Source organism: Gossypium hirsutum, chromosome D11 (genome assembly GCF_007990345.1).
Source record: "Gossypium hirsutum isolate 1008001.06 chromosome D11, Gossypium_hirsutum_v2.1, whole genome shotgun sequence".
NCBI classification, from domain to species: Eukaryota; Viridiplantae; Streptophyta; class Magnoliopsida; order Malvales; family Malvaceae; genus Gossypium; species Gossypium hirsutum.
The window spans coordinates 17,417,437-17,438,098 of NC_053447.1; the positions used below are offsets into that span (position 1 = coordinate 17,417,437).

The 20,662-nt window shown below is 33.6% G+C and overlaps 2 protein-coding genes across 4 annotated transcripts; one reads left to right on the top strand and one right to left on the bottom strand.

Annotated features, from left to right (window-relative positions):
- The first annotated feature begins 3,900 nt into the window (after positions 1-3,900).
- LOC107910992 (golgin subfamily A member 6-like protein 22) lies at positions 3,901-13,786 on the top strand. Of its 2 annotated transcripts, XM_041106325.1 has the most exons (7): positions 3,901-4,098; positions 8,760-8,882; positions 9,122-12,352; positions 12,444-12,686; positions 12,785-12,856; positions 12,968-13,093; positions 13,318-13,786. In XM_041106325.1, the coding sequence occupies exons 2-7, from the start codon at positions 8,799-8,801 to the stop codon at positions 13,567-13,569; spliced, it is 4,008 nt and encodes a 1,335-aa protein (XP_040962259.1). In that variant the 5' UTR covers positions 3,901-4,098; positions 8,760-8,798; the 3' UTR covers positions 13,570-13,786. The 2 variants fall into 2 exon arrangements, with proteins under 2 accessions (XP_040962259.1, XP_040962260.1); XM_041106326.1 differs by lacking the exon at positions 3,901-4,098 and having other exon boundaries at positions 8,757-8,882; positions 9,089-12,352.
- LOC107912669 (60S ribosomal protein L27-3) lies at positions 13,693-16,088 on the bottom strand. 2 transcript variants are annotated; one of them, XM_041106327.1, is made up of 2 exons: positions 15,647-16,088; positions 13,693-13,902 (listed from the first exon to the last, which is right to left on the bottom strand). In XM_041106327.1, the coding sequence occupies exons 1-2, from the start codon at positions 16,024-16,026 to the stop codon at positions 13,827-13,829; spliced, it is 456 nt and encodes a 151-aa protein (XP_040962261.1). In that variant the 5' UTR covers positions 16,027-16,088; the 3' UTR covers positions 13,693-13,826. The 2 variants fall into 2 exon arrangements, with proteins under 2 accessions (XP_040962261.1, XP_016696450.2); XM_016840961.2 differs by having other exon boundaries at positions 13,693-14,844.
- Between the last annotated feature and the right edge of the window lie 4,574 nt (positions 16,089-20,662).

Below are 20,662 nucleotides of genomic sequence, written 5' to 3' on the forward strand. Positions count from 1 at the left end.
GAAGACGATCCAATATGGGAAACCGGGGTAGATGGTTCAAAAATTGCATTATTTTCTGAACTAGAGTCGGTTCCTATTAGAAAAAATTTGGTTTGAAAAAATTTCTTGCACAACGGAAAATTAAAATTTTGAAAACTGACCCGGTTTGTGATATTTATAGTAATAAACCATAACTGAATTCATATTTGTGTTTTCGGTTTAGTAGACATTCGTTGTTGACAACTTTCAACCAAATGATCTTTTTCACTATTCTCGTACGATAAACTGCTTCGAATGTGGGCCTGAACCAATTGAATCGAAACACAAAACTAGAAAAGCTTTTCACTTTTATTTGGGATGAAAACGAAAATTCTCTTCCTTAATAGGAATTGGTAGAATTGTTATTCTGGAAAAATATACTTGATAGTTGAGAACAAATTCTCTCTATTTTTGGGTAGAGTAACAACCTCTCAAAGTTGTGTTAATAGCTTTACCGGTGCCATCTATTTATAGGGAGAGAAGGTAGAACACTTATTGAATTGTAAATGTTTATTTCAAATAGAAAAGTAACTTCCTAATCAAACTAGGACAGAGAAAGGAGCTAATAGGGTGTGCTTCCCCTCATATGTATTATGATAGGGATTCCGGCATCTCATCGTATTGAGTCCAATTATATGCGCTTTTTGAACTTTTAACACAACACTTTATAATTTAATCCAGCCCAATATTGTTTTTCTATTTCCCAAAATAAACTTTAATATTTTATATTAAATAATTATCATCCTAATTTTATCATCGGTAAAATTATGATGATTTTACTCCTGATAATATTTTTGAGAAAATATGTTTAACATTTCACCACTCAATATGTTCACTATGACCAAATGGTTTATTTTCATTTTCGAGCTTCAAAACAGCTGAAAAACATAAACTTATTCTTCTGATCATTTTTAAGTAATCCATATAGAATTGCAAAAGAATAATTTCCATTTCCATTTTGGAAACCTACATTCATTTCCAAATGATTCTTTTTTTCCATATCAGAAAAAATCATGATCATTTCTGAATGTTTCTCATTTCTTATTCATTCCGTTTATTTTTATTCAAACACACAATTCATTTATGGTTTCAACGAGCTAGCGGAGAGACCGATTGGACATATGTAATTAAGCTCAAATGATTTATAATTAAGTTCCGACTTTTATTCTAGTGGTTATATTGTATTTTTGGTGTTTACTCTTGCCATTATAAATTGTTTCTCTTAATACCTAGAGGAGATAAATCTTAAGATGAATTCTATTGTTTGATCTCTATTTTTATGCAATAAACTTTTAGTCTTTTTGTTTTCAATTGTGAATGCTTTATTATTTTTGGGTTAACAATTTTAGAGTGTTAAATCATGTTTGATGTGCATAAGTCTAAGGTTGAATAGATCCTTCTTGTGATTAGATATTTTGCATAATTGAATGGAGTTACATATAATCCTAGAAATAGGACAACATAAATCTACCAGATTAGATTCAAATCTAATAGGGGGATCCATAGAGCAAATTAATGCAAAAATAGAGGTTTTAATTAGAAAGAAATTTCAATTAATTAACCTAAAGTTAGTTACTCTTATGCTCGAAAGAGATATTAGCATAAATTAAGGATTTCTACGGATAAAAAAGTTAAGAAAATAAATTGCATAAATTAGATTTAGATTTATAAATAAAATCTAGGTGGTTTCTTACCTAGGTATTATTTTGTCACTTGGTTTATACTTGATTATTTTTGTGTTTCATTCTTTGGTGCATTCATTATTTAATTTTAATAAATCTTTTGAATTATTAGGTTAAATAATAAAAATGTGATAATTACTAGTAATTGCAGTCCTTGAGGGAACGATATTTGTGCTCACCATAGTTATAATATTAATTTATAGGTGCACTTGTCTTGGTCAATTTATTAGTTAGTTTAGTGGACATCATCGTGTTGCTCGAGCCCACTCTCGACGTAATTTGTTTGAAAGATAAGATCAACCTGAATCTGTCTTACACAAAGCACAAGTACTTTTCGATAAAAGTTTATTAGTATAAATATCACAAATCGGCTTGGTTTTAACTGAACTTCCGCTATAACTGTAAATCATTTTTCTTAATCGAATTTTTCCGATATGCTTTGCATAAAACAAGCTCCCCCTTGAGCTTGTCCACCTATTTCTTCAGAACCTCCACCATGGTTTCAAGAGCATTATCCTTTTGGATCAGTGTATCTATAATGGAGTTGAAAGCCCCCTGCATACTCTTACATTAACGTTAAAAAGCCTTTTGCATCTATTCCTTGAGCTCATCTCCCACAGATTCCAACTCTGCAATATACTGCTCAATCACATGGAGGCTTTCTTTTACATCACCCATGGATTCCTCGAGTTTGGCAACTATACCATCCATCATTGACAGCATATTCCATGAACTGTTAGCTTTCCTAGACCTCTCATGGGTCTATAATAGGTTATTTTGATCATCTTTATTGTTTGTCATCACAACTCAACACTTTAATGAACTTGGCTCTAATACCAGCTATCACGAACTTGAACTTTAGCATAGCAAATCATGCGGCCTTAGGCGATGATTCCCTTCAAAATTTCCTAAGTTAGCTTGAACCCTCGAATTTGAGAATCTCAAAGAGAATTCTCTAAGGCATCGATGCTATAAAACAACTAATTGAAACAAGAAAGAAAAAAAGAAAGGCTCAAGAAAGCTTTGAGTAAATGCTCTCACTTTGATTACCAAATTGCCAATGATACAATATACAAAATGAGGTGGGGAAGACCTTTATTTATAGTTGTGCTCCTTTGCATCCAACGATATAGATTGAATTACATCAACGTCTCACATTCAAAGCTATTGTAGATAGTCTTAAGGAATTTAAACTCTCAATAATCTTATCTTTAAGATTATAAAATTACCCTAGTAAAATACAAGTTACTTGAGTGTTTACTAATTCGCTAGGCTCCAAGTAGATGAGTTTTCCATAATGGTCCAAGAATTAAGCTAGGCTTGATAGATTAAGTAAGCTCAATCAACTCAACTGATTGCGTTGAACTGTTTTGTGTGCCTTGATCACGATCCCTTGTACGTCGGGTGTGACATTGCCTCCTGTCATTTCGATAGCCAGAGACCACAAAGAAAAGAGAAAATGGGTCTACGTGTTATTGTATCAAAAATAAAAATGAAAAAAAAGGTTTAATGACAAATTTGGCCACTAACGTTTATATGTTTTGTCAAAATGACCCTAATTGTATTTATGAGCCTTTTTTAGCCATCAACTTTTGTTCTTTTTTTTAAAATTATTTTTTAACAGATTTGATAAAAATTCTGTTAAAAAAGTTAACAGAATGATATAGAATTTCATACGTGGAATATTTTTAATAAGATGTAATTTATTACTTAAGTAACCCAATAAGATGATTATATGTGAAAAATAATAAAATAAATAAATCATACATGAAATTAAAAAAATAACTCTTGATTTAAATAAAATAAATGTAATTATCTAATTAATAAATTATATCTCATTAAAAATATTCTCCATATGAAAGTCTACATTATCCTATTAACTTTTTTAACGATATTTTCATCGAATCTATTAAAAAAATAATTTGAGAAAAAATAAAGGTTAATCACAAAAAAACCTCAAAAATTCAACTAAAACTATTTTGACAAAACATGTAAATATTAGTAACTAAATTTATCATTAAAAACAAAAAAAAAATGACGCCAGCTACAATGAAAAGGGAACCTTTTAGGGAGGAGAAATTGTCATTACGAGAGAATTTGTTAGTTTTTGTGGAAATGAATATTGAAGTAAGGAATTTTTAAATTAATTCAAATTTAGTCCAATTAATTTCTTTTGGTACAAAAGAAAAAAAGTGTTGCTGCCCTTTGCTCTTTATATCAAAGATTCTCTTTTGTCTATCATATTTTTATTTTCATCACCTCCACTTCACTTCTCTTCCTCCTTTCTGAATTTTTCAGCAATTATTTTCCCTTAGCTTCTCAAAGTAAAAGAAAACACCATTAAACAAATAGTAAGGCAAGCCAAAGCAAAGCAAATCAATCCGACTTTTCTCATCAGGCAAGAATCTCTGTTATCTCTTTCGATGTTTCTGTTTTCTTCTTTTTTTCTCCCCTTGTTGCATGTTTATTTCAAATATATGATGGATCATCATTATCAGACATCGCTTAGATAATTTTTGGGGGATGATTTTTCCTTTTTCTAGAGAAAGTGAAAGAAAAAACAGCAATTCTTTCGCCAATTGTTAGGATTAGTGTCGAATTTGATCCTCTTCATAACACCAATTTCTTCTTCCTTTTTTTTTTCCCCTTTTTGTTGTTTTTCCATTAGATAGTGTTTCAATTCCAAGGGGTTAAAACTTCAAAGTGTTTTAGATCTCAAAGGACTATGTAACGTATAGAATTCCTTTCTAATTTATTATTTTCTAGAAAATGAAATTGACTATCTGGAAACGATATTTGACTGATTGCACTCCGCTTGGAACCCTTGTTGATTCCTTGAATTAATGACTTAAATGTCTGGGTTATGTTAAAATTTACCTGTTTTCGATTTTTTTTTTGTATTTAAATTATATTTTCCACCTATTTTACAAAAAATTTTACTCACTTGACATTTTTACTGATAAATTTTAATTTTTGAGTAAGCTGATAAGAAAATGATAATTTAAATATTAAAGTGATTAAAAAAATTTAAAAATAGTATAGTTGAAGGATTAAATAATAAACATAAATTAAGAGTTGCAGTAGTAAAAGGTATGGTCATTAGAATTGAGTTGGATCGGTTACCGACCGATGGATCGAGAATTGGTTTTTGAGTCATCCTTTCAAAACTGAGCTTAAAAAATTTAATTGAACTTATTTTTTTATTTTTATTATTTTTTAATAATTTGTCTAATTAAAATCAAATCGATCAGTTGAACTAATCATCTAGTTTTAAAAATTTTTAATAAAAGGAAAACGAAAATAAAAGTAGAAAAAAAAAGTTGATTTGATAAAGCAATGGTCTTTAAGCATTTTTCATTGTTTTACTCAATTTAAAATTTAAATTAACTTTAAATATTAAACCGTTACATATTAAAATCTAATAAAAAAACTATTCACAACATATCAATAATTTTTTAAATCAAATGACAAGAACTAAAATTATAAAATAAAAATAAAACTAAAATTTAAATTTTCTAAAAGTATAGTTTTTTTGTAAGTCTTATCTAATTATATTATCAATCTTAATAGACATAAATTATTGTACTCAAATAAAATGAATTACTAATTCATGGAAACTCAAACATAAAAAAACCTCACAATCGAGCATACTTAAACCCTAAGATTGGAAATCCAAAAAAATGGAAAAGATGAAATTGAGGGAGAAGGATGGGGGGATGGCCGGGCTTCTTTATGGAATTAGTAAAATTAGCTGTCACGATGGCTTATTATATTTTTTTAGAAGAAGTAATTGATTCGGATATGCTTTGGTACATTGAACAAAAGACAAGCCAAAATGATGGGGTGCCTATTTGATGGCACCCTTTTGGGCCCCACTAACTTGATTGACCTCGCATGATTGACGATGACCACTATTTTCGATGTTCTAATTTGGAATAGTAGGAAAAGATCGAGTTTTTCTTTCTTTCCTTTTTGGTAACGGATCAATCACAAAGAAAACAAAGCGTTGTACTCAGTTGGGTGGTAAAAGTCCCGTTGTAGTAGAAGTAATATCGTATTTTATTTTTTCTATTCTAAAAATAAATAAATAAATAATTAAATAAATTTATATATATTAGATCAAATAGTAAATTTATTATTTTTGTTAAATTTTTTATCCATTTATATTGTAAAAAATTAGTGTGATTGACAAAATAATCACACAATGACATGTGGCATGCATGTGTACCTCATGTTAAAATACAAAGATTAATTTTTAATAGCAACAATGGATGAAATGTTTAACAAAATGACCAATTTATTTTTTGATTTAATGTATATGGATTAATTTGTCAATTTTTTTAAGTATAGACGATAAAATACAATTTCACTCCTATTATAGGAACCTTCATAGTACTTTTACCTTAGTTGGGTTAATATATTCTTATTTCACTAATAAGAACTTGACACTATTGGTAAGGTTGAAGCTCAGACTTCGAAGGCTCGTTATTTGCAATTGTGATGTATGGTCTTCCTCCCACTATGTACATATGTCTTGTATGGATTTTGTCCGATTCTTTTCAAATAATTTTAACTATTTCCATGTCCTTCCTCTTATTGCATTGGTTGAATTTCATATTATAGTTGGTCGAACATATATTTTGTACATATCTTCTACTTATGAATTTGATCGAGGGTAGGCAGTGACTTTTACCTTCTCAAAATGATAAATTACTTTCAAGCCCTAATAATTAACAAATTATAAGTTGATATAATGAAAAAATTGTAGTTTTATCCCCTTAAAATTTACCATTCACAATTCGCTTCCCCTAAAATGATGTTCTAGCATTGCCCCTTTTACAATATTATTTTTGTACCAGTGAAACTGAAAAAAAAATACTGCTATTTGAATTTAGTTTTTAGCGTGCAATCCTGTATTTAAATTTTTTAAGTATATATATATAAATTTCGTTACAAAATTGTTGATTGCATCAAATGGCATAATATTTGCATATAAATATTTAATACGTGAATAATATAATAATATGATGATTATGTCATTTCAAAAATTAAATAAATACAATCATTTATAAATATATAAAATAATTAAAAAGTTCATTTTTTCATAAGAAATTATAATATTTTATGCGGTCCAAAGAATGTTTTCATAGTTTTGATTTATTTTTTATAAAAAAACTATTTCTTTTATTTTTATAAAGGAGTAAAAATAGTTTGAAAAAAAAATAAAACAGTATAATTTTTTTAATTATTTTTATTTTTAATTTTTAATATGTGTATATATTGGTTTAAATTATATATTTGATCAACTATAGTGTAGAATTCATTCAATATAATGTAGAGTGGAAGAACCGGATAAAAATTAAATTAATCTAAAAAGAATCAAATAAAACTTACACAAGATATACGAACAGAGTGAGAAGAAAACCTATACATTAAAATTGCAAACATTAGAACTCAAACTCGAACCTTTTAAAGTTTGAGACCTAAACCTTTACATACAATAATATCATAGTGACATTCAAAAATAATTAGACCTTATATAACAAAAACTATACTAAATATAGGTACTTAATAGGATAAAAAAGATATCAAATTGTACATTAAATTTAAACTCATTTGTCAAAAATAATGTTGATCTTGATTAATTTAGACTTTTTTTCGATTAATTACAATAATATTGAGATTAATAACGTTATATATCTTTAGATGAAAAATAATGTTAGGAGTGAGATGAAAACATAAATAGAAGAAATTTAACAAATAATAGATTAAATTAAAATTTGTAATAATCAATTTTTTACCTATTTGATTAGTTAAAAAATAATATAAAATTATTAAAATTTACATATCAAATGGTACTATAGTTAAAAATATTTTTTTATATCAAAACAAGCATACAAATTTTAGAAGTAATTGAGAAAGGGTAGGTTTCGACGTAGAGTTTAAACCTTTGATGCCAACAACTTCAGAACCTACCTAAATTATATTAAAAAAACTTGTTTACTTAATTATTTAGTCATAATTTTTATTAATTAATTATGTATAAGTTAAAATTTATTAAATATTCTGATAATGTTAGATATTTTCAAAGAAACTACACTTCTAAAAATTATATAATAAAATAATATTATATATACATATAAAACATAAAACAAAAGTAATAATGCAAAAAGTTAATAATAATAATAATAATAATAATAATAATAATAATAATAATAATAATAAAGACGGAACTAAAAATAAATATACACTTTTTTGTCCCTTGAAAAATAAAAAAAGTTAAAACAAATAATGATGAAAAATATAGCAAAAAAATGTGGTTAATCTTAAGAAGAGCCATTTCCTTATACGGGAATGTGATGGAAACAATGCGAACCCTTAATTAAGTGGTATGGTTATTGTTGTTAGGTGGCAAATTGACAATGGCATCATCTTCCTTATACCAACTGCACATCATTCATTTCAAATTTACAAATATCTATATCCTTCAACACCATAATACCACTGCTCTTTCTTTTCTATATATTAGAAAATGAATAACAGTTCAAAATATTTAGAAGAAAAGATATTTTCCTTAAATATGGTTAGTAAAATAATAAAAAATATATTTTTGACACAATATCTAAAAATCAATTCATAAATAAGAAAATAATACACTTCAACGTACTCGAACTCATATCCTCCTACATTGACAATAATACCCATGACAAGACTCAATCAACATGTTTTTTTATTAGTACTAGTTTTTAATGTTACATGCTTTGCATATAATTTATAAGTAAAAAAAGAATCATTTTAAACACTCTTGCTTCACAAAGTATAAACCTATAAAAAAAAATTTAAAAAATAATACCAACATCATCATCGATTAACATAATATTTTATCCCTATCTAATGATATTGTTGTTCGAATATGATTCAATATTACATGCATACATGATGTCTCTCCTTTTCTTTTCATTCTGTACGCAAACTGAATTGATAATTGACTAAAAAATGCATGATTTACACGTTTTCTCTCCTCTTTTCATTCTGAACTGTGAACTTCAATGATTACAGGTGAACAAGTGATAAAACCAGAATTTATTTTATTCAAATATGGAAGGAGAGAACCTAGCAAGTACTGAAATCCCAGTGAAGGAAGCTCTTAAGGATACTGAAAACATTGCCGAGCCTGTTAATGTAAGACCGTATTTCTGTTTTCTGCAGGGTGTTTCTGTTTTAGTAATTTTTTATTTGCAATAATAATATGCTCACTCTTAAATCAAACTCATTTCCCCTGCATGCTAACTTTGAAATGGTAATTTTTGGTTCATTTATACATTATTTCCATAAATAGTTCAGTTGATTCTCGGTTGTGCATTCCTTTCTAATGGTTATGGCTTGAGGCATGATGGGCCTCAAATGGAGACTTGCCACAGGTCGGAAAGGAAGGAAACAAAGACGAAGAAGAAACCGCCTTGGATGGAGAATTCATTAAAGTAGAGAAGGAAGCACTAGATATGAAGGACGGTTCAAATGTCGCTAAGCCCTCACCCAACCAGGGCGATGAGTCAACTACCATCGAAAGAAGCTTAAGCAATCCAGGTAGAGAACTACTTGAAGCCCAAGAAAAGATGAAGGAACTCGAGCTTGAATTGGAAAGAGTGACCGGAGCATTAAAGGATTTTGAATCAGAAAATAGCAGACTGAAGGATGAAACTTTGCTTGCAAAGGAGAAGTTGGATGAAGTGGGAAAGCAGTATGATGAACTTGATCTCAGTAATAAAAAATTGCAGGAGCAGATCATTGAAGCTGAACAGAGATACAGTTTAGAGTTAGCAAATTTGAAAGAGGCTTTCCAAGCTCAAGAGGCAAAACAAAAGGAACTCGCTGAAGTGAAGGAAGCATTTGATGGTCTCAACATCGAAATTGAAAACTCAAGAAAGAGGATGCAAGAGTTGGAGCAGGATTTGCGGAGTTCAGTGGAAGAAGCACGGAAGTTAGAAGAATTGCATAAACAAAGTGGCTTGCATGCTGAGTCTGAGATGCAACGAGCTTTGGAGTCTGAGAGATTGCTTGAAACTGCGAAACTTGGTGCAAAAGAAATGGAAGATCAGATGGCCTCCCTAAAGGAAGAAATCGAGGGCCTGTATGAGAAGGTTGCTGAAAATCAGAAGGTTAATGCGGCACTTCAAAGCACAACAGCTGAACTTTCTGCTGCTCAAGAAGAATTGGCAATTTCTAAATCACTAGTTTTGGATTTGGAGCAAAGGCTTGCTTCGAAGGAAGCTCTTATCAGTGAATTGGCTAACGAGTTGGACTTGAAAAAAGCTTCGGAATCTAGAGTGAGGGAAAATATCTCAACGCTTGAGAATATTTTTGCTGCAACTAAAGAAGATCTTCAAGTAAAGGTTTCTGAGTTGGAAGATATTAAGTTAAAATTGGAGGAGGAAGTCAAAGCAAGGGAATTTGTCGAAAACGAGATGAAGGATCAAGAAATTCAGCTCTCCGTGGTGAAAGAAGAATTAAGCAAAGTGCTAAAAGAAAAAGAAGCTCTAGAAATAGACATGTCGGATCTCAGCAGCAATGCAGCACGGCTGAAGGAGTCGTGCAGTGAACTCGAAGAAAAATTGAAGCTTTCAAACGAGAATTTCTGTAAAACTGATTCTCTATTGTCTCAGGCTCTATCTAATAATCAGGAGCTTGAACAGAAACTGAAATCTCTGGAGGAGCTTCATAGCGAATCGGGAGTTGCTGCAGCAACTGCTACTGAAAAGAATCTTGAGCTAGAGGATATAATTAATGCATCAAATGAAACAGAAGAGGTTGCAAAATCGAAACTGAGGGAGCTTGAAGCACGTTTTATAGCGGCTGAGCAGAGAAACGTGGAGCTTGAACAACAGCTAAATTTGGTAGAACTAAAAGGCTTTGAAGCCGAGAAAGAGCTGAAGGAATTCTCAGGGAAAATATCTGAACTTACTACCAAATTGGGAGAGGTCGAGGAAGAAAAAGAACTATTAAACAAACAAATGCAGGAATATCAGGAGAAGGTAAATCTGCTAGAATCAGCTCTAAACCAGTCAACAATTAAGAATACAGAGCTCTTGAAGGAGTTGAAGGTTTCTGCTGAGAGAAGTGCTCAACATGAGGACCGAGCTAATATGAGTCATCAGCGCAGCCTTGAGCTAGAGGATCTGTTCCAGAATTCTCATTCCAAATTAGAGGGTGCCGATAAAAAGGTCAATGAGTTGGAGCTGTTACTTGAAGCTGAGAAATACCGGATTCAGGAACTCGAAGAACAGATAAGCAAATTAGAAAAGGAATGCGGAGACACAGAGGCCGAGTCCAGTAGATACTCTGATAAGGCATCTGAACTTACACACGAACTCGAGGCATTCCAAGCTAGAGCATCAAGCCTTGAAATTGCAGTGCATATGGCCAACGAGAAGGAGAAGGAATTGACGGAGTGCTTGAATTTAGCAACAGATGAGAAGAAAAAGTTAGAAGAGGCGTCCCGCGGCTCCAGTGAAAAGCTTGCTGAAGCAGAAAATCTGGTGGAGATACTGAGGGATGATTTAAATATGACACAACGGAAATTGGAAAGCATTGAAAATGATCTTAAGGCTGCTGGCTTGAGAGAAAGTGAGGTAATGGAAAAGCTTAAAGCTGCTGAAGAGGAACTAGAGCAACATGTAAAAGTATTAGAGCAAGCTAGTGCGAGGAACTCAGAGCTCGAGTCATTACATGAATCTCTATCAAGGGATTCGGAGGTTAAGCTCCAAGAACTGATGGAAAGCTTCACCAACAAGGATTCGGAGGCAAAATCTCTGTTTGAGAAACTTAAATCGTTTGAAGATCAGATAAAAGTTTATGAAGAACAGGTTGCTCAAGCATCTGGACAATCCGCAACTCTAAAAGAAGAATTGGATCAGAGTTTAAAGAAGCTGGCTTCGTTGGAAAGCACAAATGAGCAGCTCAGAAAAGAGATGTTGGAAGTAGAAAATAAAGCTCTTCAATCTACCTCGGAGAGCGAACTTCTAGTTCAGACAAACATTCAGCTCAAGGGCCGAGTTGATGAGCTTCAGGAATTGCTTAATTCGGCAGTTTCGGAGAAGGAAGTAACTCCTCAAGAAATTGCTTCTCATGTATACACAATTAGAGAATTATCGGATCAGCCTACAAATGCTTTAGAACATCGAGATCAAGCCGAATCCAGAATTGTGGAAGCAGAAGCACGTTTACATGAAGCTATTGAGAAATACACCAAGAAAGAATCAGAAGCCAATGACCTGATTGAAAAATTGAATGTGCTTGAAAACCAAATTAAAACTTATGAAGAACAAACTCACGAAGCTTCTGAAATTGCTGTATCTCGTGAAGTTGAGGCGGAAGAGACTCTTGTAAAACTAAAGCAGCTGGAAAGCCTTGATGAGGAGCTGCAAACCAAGTCATCTCACTTTGAGAAGGAAAGTGGAGGGCTGGCCGAGGCAAATTTGGAGCTGACTGAGGAACTCGCCACATACGAGTCAAAACTTAGTGATTTGGAGGGCAAACTGGCTGCTGCCCTGGCAGAGAAGGATGAAACTGCTGATCAACTTCACTCTTCAAAGAAGGCTATAGAAGATTTAACTCAGCAAATAGCTTCTGAAGGGCGGAGATTTCAGTCTCAGGTTCTGTCAAAAATTTTAGAGCATAGTATGATTGTTTTCTATTTTTGTAATATAAAAGTACCTCTGTTTCTCTCTTTTTTTGATGTTACAGATTTCTTCACTAATGGAGGAGAATAACCTTCTCAATAAAACACATCAGGATACAAAGAAGGAACTTCAATCTGCAATATTACAGCTTCAAGAGCAATTGGAAAATGAAAAAGAAAAAGAACAATCTCTGATATCGGAGCTTAAAAATCTCAAGGATAAGATCGCAGATAGTTCCGGGACGCAAACTCGTGCCAAAGAACTTGAAGAACAGTTGGTGAAACTTGAAACTCAATTAAAACAAGCGGTATAGTACTCTGTTAATAAATAAGGAAAATGACTTCAGTTCTTTTCCGAATTATTTGCAAATGATTAGTTCTTAACTAATTGGTTTGTCACTTGTAGGTTCAAATAGCTGCCCAAAGACAGGCTGACCATGCACGAGATCTAGGCTATAGAGATGCTATCGATAAACAAGTGCGTCAATTTTAAAGAGATTAAGATTTCTCATCATTGTAATGTTTGAAATTATCAGTACTGAAGAATCGGAACTAACTGTCTGTTCTTTGCTGAATGTCAAACAATCAGAAAGAGGCGGAACGAGAAGCTGCTTTAAACTGCTGCCATGAAGAGCTAGAAGCAAAAAATAAGGAAACATTACTACTTGAAAAGAAGGTCAAAGAGTTGGAAGATAAACTGCAAGTAGCTGCGAAGGTCAGTTAATATTTTAATCTCCTCTCTGCTCTTATAGTCCGGTTCTTTCATGCACACTTTGGCTGAAGCCGTGAAAGAAAAGCTACGAAAATTGGTAGCTACATGTAAATCCTTCTGAGTAGAAGTATATAACACTATCCAAGATCATTTGGCTACATTTTTCTTGTGAAAATCTGAAAGTTGTTGCTTACCCCTAAATCATGTGTTAAATCATGTGTTTGCAGGGTGGTGGAAGTTCAGCCGAATTGAAGGATGGAGTAGAGGTGAAATCCAAAGATATTGATGGATTAACATTTTCAGCACCATCAAAACGGAAGAGCAAGAAAAAGTTGGAAGCAGCTTCAGTGCAAGCTGCATCCTCTTCATCAACTCCTACCAACCACGAGGTTGCTTCGCCCTTGACCACCTTAAAGTTCATTTTTGGTGTAGCTTTTGTGTCCGTAATCATCGGTGTTATTCTAGGAAAGCGTTATTAGTGTAAGTTTTTTGTGTTTATTGGTTTTTCTTTGCAGCTTGCGTCTAAACATATAAGCTATGCAGAGCAGAATGAAAAGCTTAATTTTGTGTATGCTTTTCTTAGCTTAGTAAGATTTAGGAAGTTGACTAAAGAACTTGTTTCATTCCTTCCCTTGCTTGTTTGTCATAACATGGTTGGATATATACATATGTATACAAGTCATCATTCAAGGTGCATTCTGCAAATTGCGTTTTATATTCTGGTTTATCTCCTTTCTTACTTGAGGAGAAATGCCAACGAGACTTCTCTTGCATGTAACCTCATAATCCTTATCCAAAAGCTTCCACTTTCTCTGGGAGGAAGAGTAGAGCAGGAAATTAGTGTGTTTTAAATGTCATAAGATTTGATACAATAGTTAAATATTATATGATTAGACATCGATAATTATTATATGAATTGACACATTTGTTAGAAATTAGTGCATTAATAGTTGATGCACTAAGTTCCATTCATTTTTATACAAAATGTATTATCCTTTGAACTATTTTTGAAGTCTAAATTTTCCACTCGAATAATTATCTTCCATAAACATATTGTATCGCATGCAAGGTTGTGAATTGAACTTGTAGCAAAAGAACATTAAACCATAACAACGCTTTTCAAAAAAAAAAAAAAATTGGGTAAAAAACATTTGTGAAAAACTCAAGTATATTGTGTAGCAATACTTTTATCTCAGAAGTGTTTTTTTGTCCCAATGTACTGGCCCTAAAACAATTGGTTACCGGTCAAAGAAAAACATCTTACGTTTCTTTTGAGTTTTCTAAGGTTCCTTCGAGTTTTCTCCAACTAAATGGCATAGTTGACTCGATTATCCATCCACTCACTGATCTTCACTCACTCCCAATCCTTAGAAGTAAGAAACAATGATAGGGATCCTTCCAACAAAGACGACAATCTCCAGTTCTTGATCAACCAAAATGACACCAAAAAATGCAGCATTGAAACGCACCATCATCAATGCAAAAACAATACGAGCCAGAGCACCAAGATCTATGGTCACTTAAGAAACTTATGCAGTGTCACTAGAATAGCAACACTCCCAAATCCAAAAACGAAACCAACCCTAAAATAGTCTTTTTAGCAATTTCACACAAATAGAGCAAAACCATGAACAGTGTAAAACCATATCATTGTCATCGGATCACCAGTCAAATATCCTACAGAAAGAGAGAATTCTAATTGCACCATAAAACTGCAAAGTGAATCCCACATGTAGTCCAATTCTTCATTTTTCCTATAGCATGCATCAAAATGCCTAACATATCAGACAAACTTGAAAACATAGAGTGAGCTAATGTCAGTCACATGTCCGCATTCAACACTCATTACCTAGTCCAGGTAGAACAAGAATCAAATGATTACTTTGAACCCCAAGGAACAAACAAGGATGAACAAATCCAAGCCCCGACTTCTAAACCATAACATAGAACAGCAGAGTATATTTTTATGCTAAACAATTGGTAACGAATTTCCAAATTTCAAAAACAGGCTTGATAATTCTAATGGTTTATCGTTACAATTAATACCTAGAAGCTTAATTTCTAAACCACTGCGAATTTTAATATCAATAATAAAAGCCAATCCAACAAACAAATAGACAAATAGTCACCCATTAGATGACAAGTAAATGGTTGATGAAGAATTGAATTGAAATTAAGCTTTAAAATCCAAGAAATTTCAATCCAAAACTCCATCTTGAAGCTGAAGCATACCCATTTCTCAGGCAGGAGAAACAACTCCAATGCAGCAACCATCATACAAAAAAAATGGCAAAACATTGAAACATTTTATAATTAAAAGATTCTATTTTTGAGAGATTAAAAATCATAAATGTCTAAGAGAAATGAGTAAGCAACATAGCATCAGATAACAACAAAAGAGCACATAAAAATATCTCATCGGAACAGATTCAAAATCCGTCCTTAAAATTCAAAATGCTTGAAACACTAGATCCAAATTCAAACTTTTCTTTCTCAAAAAACGATACTATAAATAAAGATAAATACCCTCAAAACCTAAGCTTAGTAAAGAACCACCTGTTCTTTCCAGTCTTGAACCTCTCTTCGAACCTCTCCTTGGTCGCCTTGCAAGCAGCCACTTTCTTGTCCTTGGTCTGAAGTGCATCGACGGTAACCACGTCTTTCAAGTCTACGTCGAGGGTGTAGCGGGTGGGCATCAGGTGCTGGTAGTTGACGAGCTTGACGAAGCACTTGACGCGCGATTTCTTTGCTGTTTTCTTGGCGGAATCCTTGCGGATGACCTTGCTCGGGTACTTCTTTATCCCTGCAACCAAACAGTGGCCATAGGGGCGATCACGTGTTCCATCGTCGAAGGATCTAACGATCACCGCTTTGCGCCCAGCGTATCGGCCTTGGAGGACTATCACGGCCTTGTTGGATTTCAGAAACTTCACCATGGCGGCGGCGACGACAGTAGCTCCGGTTCTCTCCACTCAAAAGCCCTTACTCAAGAAAGGAGGACAAATCAGAATGAGGTATATATAGTACGAATTAGTGAAACCCTAGCATTTTTAGAATCTTGCTGGATTTCAGTGGGCTTGAACCTGGGTGAAGTAGAAACTGGACTCCAATTCAGAGACTTGGTGGGCTTCTGTATTGGTCGGACTGGGTTAGATCACCATGGTTTTTTGTTTTTTTATTTTTTATTTATTTTCAGGCTCATATTAGTTGGATCAATTTCACTGTTTAAATAATAATTAAATATTAAATATTTACTTTTAAATTAAAATATTTATTTAAATTAAATTTAAATAAATATATTTATATTATTTAATTTCAATTCGAATTTAATATATGAGTTTTAGCTTGATTTTTAGGCTAAATAGGAAATATATGCTGATTTTTTTAATTGACCAAATAGGCTGTTTTTTTTTAAATATTTAGGAAAATAAACCGATTTTGGAGAGAGTGTGTAAAAACACACCCATCTGGACGCGCTTTCACATACTCTCTCCTTGGCCACTGAATTTTTTAGGGTTTTTTTATTTAGGAATTAGGTTTTTTATTGGTTTAAAGCTTTAAGAGTGAAATCGTGAAATTTATAGGTAGATTAAAGAGGACAGTGATGCGGTAACATGTCTCAGAACACATACATTTCATATGTCATGTCAAGATAGGACAATTACATCATAAACTCATCTTATGGAAGTCAGGTTTCAGGATGATAGTGCTTGACACGGTCATGGGTTAAAGTGTAAATGGAGGTCCCAATCGGCGGTTGTTATGCGGTCCAGGTTCGAGTATAACTGGGGGCCAGTTAATGGTCGTTAGCAGTTATGAGTTCAACCTTTTTGGATACTCGCAAATTAAGCTTTATCTATACCAAACATAAGATTAAGATCATAATCATAGGCAAAAAATGAAGATGCAGCTGAGGAAGAACATGTAGGCGCGGACAAAGGGGCAACGGAGGTTGTTCACGAATTTGAGTCTGACCTCAATCCAATTCGGCAGTCCAGTCCGGATGGTTTGGAAGTAGTAGTTTTTTCTGAACCAGAACAGGTCCCAACTAAGCCAAAACCTTGTGGGTCTGACGATGACGGTTCAAACAATGCTCCGGATCCAAATCCGTGATTCCAGGCATATGAACCTTCGACCCACACGCATAACGTCGACCTATCTACTAAGTGTGATTTAGAGTTCTCATAGCTCTCACATAGAATTCCTGGCCATGCAAGTTTATCGTCAAATGTTCGAGTATTAAAAGTTGGCATGGTGTATCGCAACAAATATGTTTTTCTTGTTGTATTGAAGCAGTACAGCTTCAAGAATGACATGAACTACCGTGTCACAAAATCTCGTTCGAAGAAATTCGAGGGAAAGTGCTCAATGTGCGATGAGAGGTGCCAATAGAAAATCATGACATCTTTTCAGAAGAAGACAGGCTTGTAGATAATAAAAAAGTATATCAGTCCACATACTTGTGTTGCAGTAGGTGCACGATTCGATCACCTAATATTTTTATCTGATTTGATAAGGGTTTTCATTTTTGCCAATAATGTAACTTTGACTCGTACTTTGCAGGTGTAAGTCAAGATCATCCGAGGCATCCGAGGCTAGACTCCAACATGATATAATTCTACCTATGGTGAAAGAGAGTCTCAAGATTCCTGTACTGGTGATGATTGCTAACATCTGTAGTCAGTACAATTATATGCCATCATACTATAATGCATGGGTCGCAAAAACAAAAGGCTATGGATAAGTTGCATCATGGGTGGGACAGGTCACATAACGATTTGTGGCAATGGTGTCAGGTACTGGATCGGTACGTACCACGTTCCGTTATTGATATGGAAACGCACTCAGTGTACTTCTGCGACCGTCTCATCCTTGGGAAAAGATTTTTCCATCAATTATTTTAGACCTTCGGTTAGTGCAAAGAAGCTTTCTGGCACTGCAAGTCTTTGGTACAAATTTACGGCACCTGGCTGTACGAGAGGTATGAGCATCGGTTGTTAATGGTCGTTGTCAAGGATGGTAATCAGAAGATTTTTCCAAAAGCGTTTGCAATAACTCCGGGAAAAAAGGCAAATGATTGGGATTTCTTCCTTAGTCGATTGTGTCGTCATGTTTGCCCCTAGCCTAACATATGTGTCATCTCTGACAAGGGACTCGAAATCTTGGTCGCTATTGAACGACATGGTAGCCTTTGGGATCACACACACCATATGTAATATATATGACATGTCGGCTCTAACTACCACTCAAAATGGCCTTCGAAAAATGAGTGAGAACAAGTCATTGACATGGGTATGCAGTTGCCACTATTTCATAATCATGCTATACCATATTTCGTCCATTATTTGCATTCATAGGCCTACTTTTCTTGACAGGGTACGAGCTTTCCCAACATTGTTTCCATGAAATGTTGGATAACTTGTGCGCCATTAATAGCTACGGTGTGGCGTACCTCGCTAGCATAACATTCGAACAGTGGATACAATCGTATGACGAGGGTCTACGATACGGGCACATGAAAACAAACCTAGCGGAATGTATCAATTTCGTATTAAAGGGGACGCGTCATTTGCGGATAACCTTGATTGTCAAAGAAACATACAGTCACTTGGCAGCCTTATTTCCAAAGCGGGTTAAGGCATATGCTGGATAAATAGCAGGCAATAACAATTGGTGCGAGGATGTCATGAAAGAAATTAGACGAAATGCAGAGAGAAAAAACACTATGTATCTAGTGTGTCACTCGCGTCCAAACCTGAGATTTTGGGTCATGGAGTACGCTAAACCCGACCAAGACATGTCAGAGGTAGTATACCATGTTAACCTACCTGAAGGGACCTACGATTATCTGAGATTCTAGACACTTCAATTCCTGTGCGCACATACAATTGTTGCATGTGTGAATGCACGAATACAATACACGCCTTATATTAACGATGTGTACAAACTGAAATGCATGCACAATGAATGGAGATCAGAATTCCCACATATCCCAGATGACAGTATGTGGCCGCCAGTGTCCAACGCCCCCGTTCAAGTTGGCATCGAATATCAACTTGTGTCACATTCTAAAAGGTCGTTCGAATTATACTCGAATATGCACCAATATGGTTATTTGGGAGAGGGACAATCAACAGAGGTTATGTAGCTATTGTAAGAACCTAGGGTATACGAAGACAACATGTCAACATTTGAGGGATTCTGTAATACCTCTAACTCGTCTCTATCGTCAGATTATGGTTACGAAGCATTACCAATCAATTAGAAATCATTTAACATCATATCATTTAATAAATTAATTTCAATCAAAATCATATCAAATAAAGACATTTGGTCCGTAAATCGACCCTTCTAGGCCCTAAAAATAACTTAGAAGCAATTCAGAACTAATTTGAAACAAAGCAGAAGTTTTAAGAAAAAGATGCAAAAATTGGAAAATATGAGCCACACGACCGTGTGACATAGCACATGTCTTGTAACATTCGAACAACGAACACACGGTCGTGTCCCAGTCTGTGTCCTCACCTGTGTAGCTCACTGAACAGGGTCACACAGCCATGTCGCAGGCCGTGTGCTAGGCCATGTAACTCTCTGAGTTACCACACACGGTTGTGTAACTGACTGACTTAAATCAATGGAATTCTACAAATGACACATGGCTATGTGATAGCCCGTGTATTAGGCCGTGTGAACCAAAAAATTTATCTAAAATCAAGTCATTTCATGTTCAATTCATACATAATCATTTACACCATTTGGGCACACATGCAAGGGATTTAAACATCATTCAAATACACATAAACATACCATTTTAAACATCCTAATTCATCTAACCAATATGTCATTCAAAGGCACCACAATTGCATCAAAACATTATGAATCAAACCAAACAATTTGACCATATCTCAGGCAAATAACCTAGTTCAAACACCTACCAAGACACATCACAATGACCATTTTCATCACAAACAGACCAAAAGGGTTATATATATACAAACATTTACAAGTGACCAAAGTGACTTAACTTGGTAAAGCATTGAAATTCATCAAACCAAACTTAACTCTAAAAGTTTAAACATACCCACACACTCATTACACATCCATGAAATACCATTACAAAAGACCTATACATGCCATTATTAACCTCGGCCAAAATACTCAAAAACTACAAAAATGGTTGTTGGATAGTGTGATAGGTTTTCAACTAGCTTCCAACCGATTGAGCTTCTGATAATCTATAAAACAAAGGAAAGTAACTACGTAAGCAACGAGTGATTAGTAAGCTCATAAAACTTAAACATAACTTACTATGTCATTTATACAATTCATAGATTAAGCATAAATCATTAGCAATGCCATAAGCTTAGTAAAAGCCTATACAACATCATCAAACTCACAAGTTAGTACACTTGTCCATGATACAAATGAAATCAACCATAAGATATATAGTTTACCATATATAAACACATCATTTAACTCATCAATGTTATCATAAGATCATGAATCATTATATTTGCATACTTAACATTTCATTTCCTTTTCTTACCCGTTGAACCATCTAGAATTACATCG

Excerpts from the sequence above, each read along its gene's own strand:
- LOC107912669 (XM_016840961.2), bottom strand. The coding sequence starts at position 16,026 with ATGGTGAAGTTTCTGAAATCCAACAAGGCCGTGATAGTCCTCCAAGGC. Across the intron at positions 14,845-15,646 it reads TTCAAGACTGGAAAGAACAG|GAAAAATGAAGAATTGGACT; the intron begins GTGGTTCTTTAC and ends TGCATGCTATAG.
- LOC107910992 (XM_041106325.1), top strand. The coding sequence starts at position 8,799 with ATGGAAGGAGAGAACCTAGCAAGTACTGAAATCCCAGTGAAGGAAGCT. Across the intron at positions 12,353-12,443 it reads GGCGGAGATTTCAGTCTCAG|ATTTCTTCACTAATGGAGGA; the intron begins GTTCTGTCAAAA and ends TTGATGTTACAG. Across the intron at positions 12,687-12,784 it reads AAACTCAATTAAAACAAGCG|GTTCAAATAGCTGCCCAAAG; the intron begins GTATAGTACTCT and ends TGTCACTTGTAG.